This window comes from Hirundo rustica, chromosome 11 (assembly GCF_015227805.2).
Source record: "Hirundo rustica isolate bHirRus1 chromosome 11, bHirRus1.pri.v3, whole genome shotgun sequence".
NCBI classification, from domain to species: Eukaryota; Metazoa; Chordata; class Aves; order Passeriformes; family Hirundinidae; genus Hirundo; species Hirundo rustica.
In genome coordinates this window covers 19,655,937-19,666,230 of record NC_053460.1, presented here as the reverse complement: position 1 = coordinate 19,666,230, position 10,294 = coordinate 19,655,937, and the positions used below count along the sequence as shown (strand labels likewise).

General features: G+C 47.6%; 1 protein-coding gene across 1 annotated transcript; it reads left to right on the top strand.

The window, feature by feature from the left end:
- The first annotated feature begins 1,115 nt into the window (after nt 1-1,115).
- On the top strand, nt 1,116-8,939 carry LOC120757949 (cytoplasmic dynein 1 light intermediate chain 2-like). Its single transcript, XM_040075688.2, has 4 exons — nt 1,116-1,218; nt 1,845-1,918; nt 2,339-2,455; nt 8,647-8,939. The coding sequence occupies exons 3-4, from the start codon at nt 2,368-2,370 to the stop codon at nt 8,937-8,939; spliced, it is 381 nt and encodes a 126-aa protein (XP_039931622.1). The 5' UTR covers nt 1,116-1,218; nt 1,845-1,918; nt 2,339-2,367.
- The last annotated feature ends 1,355 nt before the right edge of the window (nt 8,940-10,294 follow it).

Genomic DNA, 10,294 nt, shown 5'->3' with positions numbered 1-10,294 from the left:
GAAGGTTCGAGGCAGGTAAAGAAGGTCAGGAGGAGGTACCGTGGATGCAGCGGGCGGTACCTGAGCAGGAACCTGGGATGCAGCGGGCGGTGGCTGAGCAGGTACCAGGGATTCAGCGGGCGGTACCTGAGCAGGTACCGGGGATTCAGCGGGCGGTACCTGAGCTGGTACCGGGGATGGCAGCCGGCGGTACCTGAGCTGGTATCGGGGATGCAGCGGGCGGTACCTGAGCAGGTACTGGGGATTCAGCGGGCGGTACCTGAGCAGGTACCGGGGATTCAGCGGGCGGTACCTGAGCTGGTACCGGGGATGCAGGCCGGCGGTACCTGAGCTGGTATCGGGGATGCAGCGGGCGGTACCTGAGCAGGTACCGGGATGCAGCCGGCGGTACCTGAGCAGGTACCGGGGATGCAGCGGGGCGGTATCTGAGCCGGTACCGGGATTCAGGCGGGCGGTACCTGAGCAGGTACCGGGGATGCAGCCGGCGGTACCTGAGCTGGTACCGGGGATTCAGCGGGCGGTACCTGAGCAGGTACTGGGGATGCAGCGGGCGGTATCTGAGCCGGTACCGGGGATTCAGCGGGCGGTACCTGAGCAGGTACGGGGATGCAGCCGGCGGTACCTGAGCTGTACCGGGGATGCAGCCGGCCGGTACCTGAGGCAGGTACCGGGGATGCAGCGGGGCGGTATATGATCCTGGTGGTACCGGGGATTTCAGGCGGGCGGTACCTGAGCAGGTACCGGGGATGCAGCCGGCGGGTACCTGAGCTGGTACCGGGGGATTCAGCGGGGGCGGTACCCTTGAGCTGGGTACCGATGATTCAGCGATCGGGTACCTGAGGTGCTTGTGCGGTGGCCGCTCCGCGGGCATGCAGGGGGCTGCTGGCGGACCCAGGCCGGCGCAGTGCCAGGGCGGGCCGCGGCCGGTGGGCTTGCCCGGGGCCCGCACCTGATCCTGCGTGGCGGGCGCGGCGCGCGCGGGGCGGCTGGAGCGGCGGCCACAGCGGGGCGGAGTGCCCGGACTGGGGCCGGGCCGGCGCGCGCGGTGCGGGCGGGCGGGGGCGGGGCGGGGCGGGGCCTCGCGGCCCGGTGAGGTCACTCTTGTGGCGGGCGGCTCCAAGATGGCGCCGGTGCTGGCGGAGAAGAAGCTGCTGGGGGCCGGACGGGGCCCGGCGGGGCCGAGCTGCCCGGCGAGGAGGACGAGGGGCAGAACCTCTGGTGAGCGCCCGCGGCCGCCCGGGGCCTGTACGGCGAGGCGAGCCCGGGCTCCGCCGGGCCGGAACGGAGCGCGGGCCCTCGGCCGGATCGGGGCCGTGCTCGGGCCCCCCGGGCGGCGGCGGCGGGGCCGGCGGGCAGCTCTGGGGCGCCGGGGGTGCGTGACGGGCGCCACGTGGCCGCGGGGACGGGAGAGCGGAGGAGCGGGCCCCGGGACCGCGGCTCCGCGGGATATCCGTGGGCCCGGCACCGACACAGGCGATCTCGTGGTTTTTTTCGGCTTTTATTTCTAAAGAACGCTTAAAAAAAATACCTATAGTGGCAGAAAAGGCGTATATCGAATACAGGCAACCGATTGTGATGAGAGTTAGTTCAAAAGTAATGTTCTGCAGTATTGTGGCCTCTTACAAGGGAGAAGAACTTTAAATGTTCCTGCCTGTGGTTTAGAAATCATAAAAGCTCTTCTCTGGAAGGTGGGATGCTTGTGGTGGTTCAGAGTGCAGTTGGCCTTTGGCGGTGACAGCCCCGTCCGTACACAGCCCGCATGTGCCGGGCTGTGGGTGCGGATGTGCTGAGCTCATGGTGCTGTCACAGCCGGGATAACGTGGCTGCTCTGCTGCTTCCCCCAGGTCCTCCATCCTCAGCGAAGTCTCTACACGGTCCAGATCTAAATTGCCATCGGGCAAGAATATTCTTGTTTTTGGTAAGTAACACATGCAACCAGTTAGGTGTTGGTTTGTTGCTTTTTTATTTGTAGAAACAAAGTGTATTTCAGACACCGATTGGAGCAAAGTGACACAGAGGTTCCTTACAGCTGGGTTATGTAATTTGATCTGTGGTCTTGTCTTCGTCCTTACAGATCTGCTTTCTCTTTGATTTCCACTGTTAGATTTATAGCGTCTGTTAAGTAATAATAGAGAATAAGATAGTTCTTCATTCTTATTGTTCTGGTATAAGCCATTGGATTTAGCTGAAATATTTGAAAGAGAACAGCAAATAACTGTGATTCAGAAGTGTACAAGGATGCTTCTCATTAATTAAGCAAGTTGTGAAAAAATCTTTTCTATGAAGTCAAATGTAATTCTGAAGGTGTCTTTTTTTTCCTCTACAAACTTACTGGCAGGTGATGATGGTTCAGGCAAAACCACACTTATGGCTAAAATACAGGGAGCAGAGCATGGCAAGAAAGGAAGAGGACTGGAATACTTGTATCTGAATATTCATGATGAAGACAGAGATGGTAAGTTTGTTTAAATGCAGTCTCTTTGATTAAGTAGCTGCCATGCTATTTTAATAATTGTGGTTTGATGAGAGCGTTCTGGGCTACGCCCCATTAGCTGGTTCAGCATGGTGCTGGGAGTTTTGGAGCTGTGTCCATTCCCATGGTGGGAAAGGTTTCACAGTCAATGTCCCTTCTCCCTCCTGCCCCTCTGTCAGCCTGACCTGTGCCTGGGTCAGGGCAGCTCTGGGGATCCCTTCACTGCTAGGGGAGATCCTTTTGCTGATGTTGACTTTGTAGCAGCAGCAGTGGTGTGGCTGTGGCTACTTTGTGACTAGAGAAAGGGAGGGATACATCCGTGAGAATTTCATGCTCAGCATGGAGTTCTGGGCACAGGGCTTTGGGGTTTCTCGTAGGGGCTGTGTGTGGAATTTTGGTTAGCTACAACAGATGTTTTGTTTTAGCTGACTGAGTGAAGAACAGAACTTAAAGTCAAAATTAGTGTTTCTTTTCTCAGTTGGAGCTGGTCTCTTTGGGCCCGTGTCTTTTTGTTGCTGCTGCTGACTGGTTGTCTCTACTGTATGGAGCGAGATCATGCCAAGGGACCATTTAAAAGCAGGCCTCATGATCAGATTACTCGTGTTTTTGGGAAGGTTGGGGTCAGGAAGAGATGGGGAGTGAGTTAGTTGTCTTTGCTCCTAAACCTGCCTCTGCTTGATCTCATTTTGGGCAAGCTGCTAGACTTCCTTGGGTTGCTTTGTCTTTAAAAATGTGGAATGTCTTCCTATTCATGACTTCCTTCAGAGTTGAGAAGAAGGAAGCACTGGTGGTGGTTCATCCCTGTTCCTGGGAATAAGCAGAGTAGGAAGATCCTGTAGTGGTATTTTGAAGCTCGAGATGCACTGAAGACTTGCAGGAGTGATTAAGTGCCATATGTGACTGGTTGTTATGGAGATTGGGCCTGCACTCATGTGGCAGGAAGCTGCCTTTGGATACTGAGTTAGGCACAATGAAAGGATGAGTACATTGCCATGTCTTTCCAGGGGCCTCCTTGCAGTTCCTAAAAATCTTTTGCACGGTAATTTTAACTGCTGAGCCATTCATGGCTTCTTCAGGTTCTGGATGTAAATGCTTTTCCACCATGCACAATCTGCTTTAGTTCTGCATAAACACTTCAGGGGGGAAGAAGCTCCTATGATTACGAGGGCTGAGACAGTCTATGTCATCAGGCTTCTTGCAGCTTCAAAGAAGAATCTATTACAAGCAGAAAAATGTTTGCTGTGCTATATTTCCTAGTGTTATCTATCAAACTTTAAGTATGTCCCTACACTGGAAATATTTTGGGGGTATTCCTGAGTGGTTGAAAGTGATAAGTATTTGAAGTGATTACGAAAGGCCTGTCATAAGAACTCAGGCAGCACTAGCAGGAAAAAAAGAGATCTTGTTGACTGACTGCAGGCTCAGCTGGCCGATTCAGGTCTTCATGCATTCTCTAATGGGTGTGTTAGGAGCTAATAATACATGCCTTTTTCCTTTCTGTCTCATTAGTGTCGTCCACAAGCAAAATAAATAGCAATGTGGGTCAGGACCTCCCAGCAGGCAGAGATAACACTCTTTCTTTTCTAGTACAGATTTGGATTTGTTTTTTAAACTCTCTGTGTGCTTCAGATGAGTGTATGCTCATATACAGACTGGAGGACAAAGCCTTTATAATTGACCCACAATTCTGAAAGCCATAAAGAAGCTCAGGGTAGGCATTCAGGAGCAGATGAATGGTTCTGAGGGTCTCTGCTTTTTGTTAGACTCCAGCCTAGCCAAGACCAGATCACAAGGGTTTCCAGGGGTGCCAGTTCGACCCTGGTAATCAAAACTCTGCAGTGGAGTGAGATGATCTCAGCTTCTTTCCCAGGTGATAGAAGATTTAATTGCCCTCTTTGTCTCATTCTTCTTCGTTTCAGATAAGTTTACTCTCTCCAGGAGACATATTTTTCTCATAGTGCTGAGTTGTTCATTATCTACTTCCCACTTCCCCTTGGAAATCTTAAGGCAAATCTGTGTTGTTTCCTATGGTGTGGTCTCCCCTCCTCCTTCCTCTTCAAGGGATGTTTGAACCTGGCTGCTCCTACATCTAAAGTAAATCCATCCATTTTTCTGGATTGCTGGATGCAATCTTAGTTTACAGTTACTTTCCTCCTAAAGATCAGCTCAGCTCGGTTTGTAGGAAAGTTTAACAAATGCCCAGAAGGCATGTCTGCCTTGCAGGCCCCCTTTGGCTCACAGAGGTGCCCATGGACTGTGTGGTTTTCCCTGTCCCCTGCTGGCTTCTTGGCAGCTGGATGCACTTGGGCACAGTGCTGTGTCCAGCTGTCATGTGGCCTTTGGTCCCCAGGCCTCAGAGTCACTTAGATTCTAAGTCTGCTACTCTGTCTGAAAAGTCTCTTTCCTAGGGAAAAGATATATTTATTTTAAAGATATATTTTATCACTATCCCAAATGCTGCCTAGGCCAAGGCATTTGCTCAAGAAGAGGTTTGGACAGACCTGAGAAGTAATCCTGGGAGAGAGAGGATTCTCCTAAATCCCCAGCTACATTATCCTTGGAGCATATGGCTGCTCCTGCATATGGTGTCATCACCATAGTTCATCTGGATGAAAGCATTTATAGCACTGCCTGCAAACGTAGCTTGGAATATTAACTGCTCTTGGAGGCTCAGGCCCAATTTCTTAGGGAGTGCAGCAAGTTTCAATTCTTTGCCTGTCTTTAGGATGAACAGATGTTTTTTTGTCTCTATACTGGTTAGTTCTGCTTTTGAGGACTGAGAATCTGAATTCGTAGGAGGTAGAAAAGAAAGCTGTGCATAATTTTCCTAAAGGATCTGTGTTTCCTCCAGAATAGCTTCAGAGGCCCTTGCAGGGCTAGGGCAAAGTTACAGCGGGGATGTAGAGCAGAACAGGGAGGCCAGACTGCACAGCCTGCTCTGTGCTGTGTGTATCAGTGGAGCCACAAGCACCACAGGGACATTTCTGGACCTCGCCCAGGCTGGCAGATGCACCTTGGCTGTGCCCAGTGTGCAGGGTTGCATTCCTACTTGTGACAAAATCAAGCAGTCCTGGGTTTTGCCTGAGGTTTGGGCTGGCCTCAAGCCATATCATATGCATATTCCAGCTGAACTGGTTGTTCCAGATAGAGCCAAATCTTGCTGCTGCACTGGTTTCTAAAGGGAAAGTTGTAATTATTTTTTTTTGTCAACATCTTTAAAGTGGTTCTCTTGAAAGTTTTCTCCTTTTTTGCTTCTCTTCTCTTCTTGAGCAAGGGATATCTAATTGTCACTGATATCTTTTGAATAGATGCAAATGTAGTTGCAGTTCACAGAATCAACTGTGTGCAATAAAATTCATCAAAGCTGGAAAATATTTTTCAGGACTAAAGGGATAATGGAATATTGACAGGATTTAAAGATGTGATTTTAGCAGCTTTTGTAATAGCCTGTAATAACTAGCCCATGCTTTTCCAACAGGATCCGGTATTGTTTGCTCTGGTTTTGTATGTTGTGTCATGGCCAGTAAGAAGGGCCCAGTTAACATTCATGACTAAGTAGGAGCTTGATGTGGTGCAGACAAAGCTGTATTTACCATCAAGTCCTTGCCAAATTGTGAGCATCCAGTGCTGTATTTTTAAGTGTGTTTTATGTTTTGGCAAATGTAAATCACAAGACATTCCTCTCTCCTGTTAGAAAGGAGCAAATAATCTTTCCTTTTCATACAATGTTACATTTTTCTGCTAAAGTACATTTTAATGGGAGTGCAAGGCTTCCAGGCTTCCTAGAAGATTGATTTTGAGTGGTGATTCCCGCTGCATTCTAGTTTCACGTGTATTCTAGTTTCCAGTCTTCATTCCACATGTTAAGGAAAAGTTAAATCTTTAAGGGGAGCAAAGGTGCATAGCAAACAAAACAATTATAAATTTAGATATTGGCTTTAAAACATGACTTACAAGCAGTGAATTTGGATATTATTAATTTTTGTTACTTGCCAAGGTGTGAAAGTCTTTCCTGCAGAGTATTCCTCACAGGAGAATCCATCAGTGCTGAGGAGAGCTGTAAACTTGCATAAACTATGGATAGATTTGCATTAAGTTTTCGAAACTTCCATTAGTGCTCCAAGGAGAACAGTTGTATATACACACAGTCCCTTTCTATTAATAACCTTTAGCTCATAGAAAGCTCACGGGTTTTTATTTACTGGGAGGCTGCTGCTTTAGGGCATGTACACAGGATGTTTCTAGAATGCAGAGTCCTGCACAGATGTTTCATTTACTGTTGCATAATAGCAAACATATCAATGTGTTCACCTTATGTCCTACCTTGCTCTCTGTTTTTCCAGACTTTTCATCAGAGGTCCTTTGGGAGCATTAGATTCAGACCTCCAGTGCTTTGGGGATCCCTGTGATGCCCATGATTGGTGTCCTGGAGCGGGGCAAGGGAGGGGAACAGTGCACAGGTGCATTTCTGAGCTCCACAGGGCTTACCTTCACTGATCATTGGAGAGCGAATCCAGGGGGGGCAGCTGGCAGTGAGAGGAGCTGTAAGGTCACAGCGTGGCTGTTGGCCTGTTTGTGTGATGGCTGATGTTCGAATGTCTTGGGACAGCCCAACAGAACTTAGAACACATGCTAAATGTTGACTGCCCACATGCAGCACCTTGATGAGATGTCTGAAACTGGGCTGTTCAGTAATTTTGTCCAAGTCCTGATTAACAGGTAGGATGTATGTATCTGTCATCTTTCTTCTTCCAGATTCTTAGCCAAGCTTTGCCTTTTTCTGGAGTCAGGAGGGGTGGATTCTTCCAGAATAAAGTTATGATAGCCATAGTAACTGGATTTATTTTGTGAAGCTGAAAGATTCAGGACACGGAAGTACAGTGAGGCAGGGTAATTATGAAGCTCAGTAGCTGCTTTGAAAATCTGGGTTCTGCAGTGGCATGGTTAGAGACCTGTGTGCTTCAGAAGTCACATATTGTAGTGCAAGAGAAGACTCACTCTTCCCTCTGGATAGCTGTAGTTAAATATGGAATATTTAGGGAGAGGTACTAGGAAGAGTCTAGAAGATAGAAACAGGAGCTGCTCCTCTTCAGCAAGAAGTTCTGAGAATAATGTAATTTTTTCTCTCTTTCTCGCTTCTCTCTCTGTCGCCTTTCTCTCTCTGTCGCCTTTCTCTCTCTGTCGCCCTTTCTCTCTCTGTCCGCCCTTCTCTCTCTGACTGTCGCCCTTTTCTCTCTCTGTCGCCCTTCTCTCTCTGTCGCCCTTTCTCTCTCTGTCGCCCTTTCTTCTCTGTCGCCCTTTCTCTCTCTGTCCCCTTTCTCTCTCTGTCCCCTTTCTCTCGTTTGTTTGTGGCACCTGATAGATCTTTTTGTGGAGCAAACTCCTTTTTCAGTTCTTACATTCTTGCCAAGAGTTCAGTTTTGAGGTAAAATGCCAGCTGTCTGCTTCAGCTGATCCCTCTTTACTCTGCCTTGTATTCCAACGAAGTATCCAGCCACTATCAAAAGCATTTGTGGGAGAAGCAGAAAAGCTGCAATACCATGTCATTTCTCCAGTAGTCAGTCTGTTAGGAGCCTGCAGAAGGAGCTGCTGTTAAGTCAGTGTGGGTTAAGAGCAGGTGGCAGAACCTGTTTTAAGGTGGGAAGTTCATCCTATTTTTGCTCCTCCCACCCCTCTGCTAGAAACTTAAGGTGCTTATTGCTGGTATCATGTTTGCAGCTTATTTCTGCTGGTAGGTGTTGAGTGTGTGAAACCAGTTTATGTGTCTGGGAAACACCGAGGGCAGAATTCATTCCCTGCTGGGCTGGGGCAGGGCCACCCATTTAGGCCTGCACTTACACATCCCCTGTGTTCTGGGTTCAGTGTGCATGTTTCTAATGCAGGACTGTTGTGCAGCAATTAAAACCTGTCCTGACAGCTGTCCTGAGTAAAAGCTCAAGAACAGAAATTATTTTTTAAAGGAAAGTGGTCTGAACGAGAAAGGAAAGCATTTCTGACTAATATAGGCTACTATATATTTACACAGGAACCTGTCTTATAAACAAGCAGGCCAACTGTACTGGTAGGTGGGCCTGCACCTTCCACTGAACACTGATGCTCTCACCTGGTCACTCCCAACCTGGCAAAGCAAACCCTGGCACCTGCTGAGTTCCAACTGTGCCTTTTCCTTTCAGATCACACTCGCTGCAACGTCTGGATCCTGGATGGAGACTTGTACCACAAAGGGCTGCTGAAGTTTGCAGTTTCTGCTGAATCCCTGCAAGACACCATCGTGGTGTTTGTTGCAGATATGTCTAGACCTTGGACTGTTATGGAGTCTTTACAGAAATGGGCCAGTGTCTTGCAAGAACACATTGATAAGATGAAAATTCCTCCAGAGGAGATGAGGCACATGGAGCAGAAGTGTAAGTCTTTAAGTCTTACACTAAGTGTAAGTGTGCATCCATACATTGCTGCTGGTTTTTAATTAGCTCTTGCAACTTTTGATGGATTTCTTTGGATCAGTGTTTTGAGAATGGGTTGGATAGAAATTACTCTTAACTTGTGGTAGCAATTCTAATTCAAATAGACAATGTTAGGCTTTAGAACAGTGCTTCCAGTTTTTTTGTGCTGACAAAACATCAGGTGAATTATTGGTCTAGATACTGGGCAATAATGAGATTTTGATAATTTGATTTTTAAAAAGGGCAATTAAAAAAAAACCTCAATAAATTGTCAGATTCACTTTTTAAAAGAGGGTGACAAAATTCAGTGATGAAGTGATACCTGCTTTGCTGTGATATCTCAACCATGTCCCATTCCCATACTGTGCTGTCTTTCAGAAGGTCTCTCTGCCCTTGTTTTTCTGCTGGCTCAGGCTGTGAATGGTGCAGTTAATTGTGTCTCACTACAGCCATTCCTACCCTGTGACTTTAGGAATGTTGTATAAATTAACCTTCTTTCCTGGCATATCCATGGCAGGGAAGAATCTAGCATTGGCAGGCAGTCATTGTTGCAGTATTGGATCCTGCAGCTGCTTTCCTAAAGTAGTGTTGAATGTTTCTTGAGTTGTTTGTTTGTTTGTTTGTTTGTTTGTTTTGATACTGAATTACTCCAAAATAAATTCCTTTAGTGGAAAAGACCTTAGCAACTTCAGATTCATCAGACGAAGTAGGTTCACACTGATCCTTTTGCTCCAGGCTGGTAGCTCTCTGTGCTAGAGTGTGGAACCCTTGCACATAGGGTCTGATAGTTTCCTGAGCTACCTTTAGGGCTCAGTGTGATCTGTTTGACCTGTGAGCACTCAGGTGTATTTGTCTAACTGATTCTTTCTAAATGTTAAATATTATGTTCACAGAAGCCTGGTGCCTACAGCTTACCAGCTGGTGTTTAAAGTTGATGATTGAAACCACGCAGGTTTGATCATCCGGTTACATTTAAATAAAAAATAAAATATGAGAGTTTTTAGGGGAAAACGATTGGGGGATTTTATATGTGTCAGAGATTTTTTGGGAATGGGAAATGCAGTTCTAGTATCAACAGCTAACCCAATTTGCATGTTTCTGAGACACAGCAAATGTTATGGCAATCCAAATAAAGGGGGAGTTTGTGCGCCTAAATTTTTCTTTTGAAAAGAGAAGCTTTTCAGCCTTCTCTTCAGAGTGCACTCTGTGCAAGAGTTATGGCAAAGCTCGAGTGCCTTGTCTGAGGAACTTAGAAGCCTTCCAATAGTGGTATCTTAGAGAATTCTAAATTAAAGTATCATACAAACTCCTCGTTGTTCTGAGCTGTCCTGGAGACAAGGGAAGAGGAGATTGGAGAGAAGCTGAGTTCCACCGTGCC

What these genes read in the sequence shown, in the direction of transcription:
- LOC120757949 (XM_040075688.2), top strand. Translation starts at nt 2,368, where the DNA reads ATGGCTAAAATACAGGGAGCAGAGCATGGCAAGAAAGGAAGAGGACTG. An exon ending in TCATGATGAAGACAGAGATG is followed by an intron (nt 2,456 to 8,646) that starts GTAAGTTTGTTT and finishes TTTTCCTTTCAG; the next exon opens with ATCACACTCGCTGCAACGTC.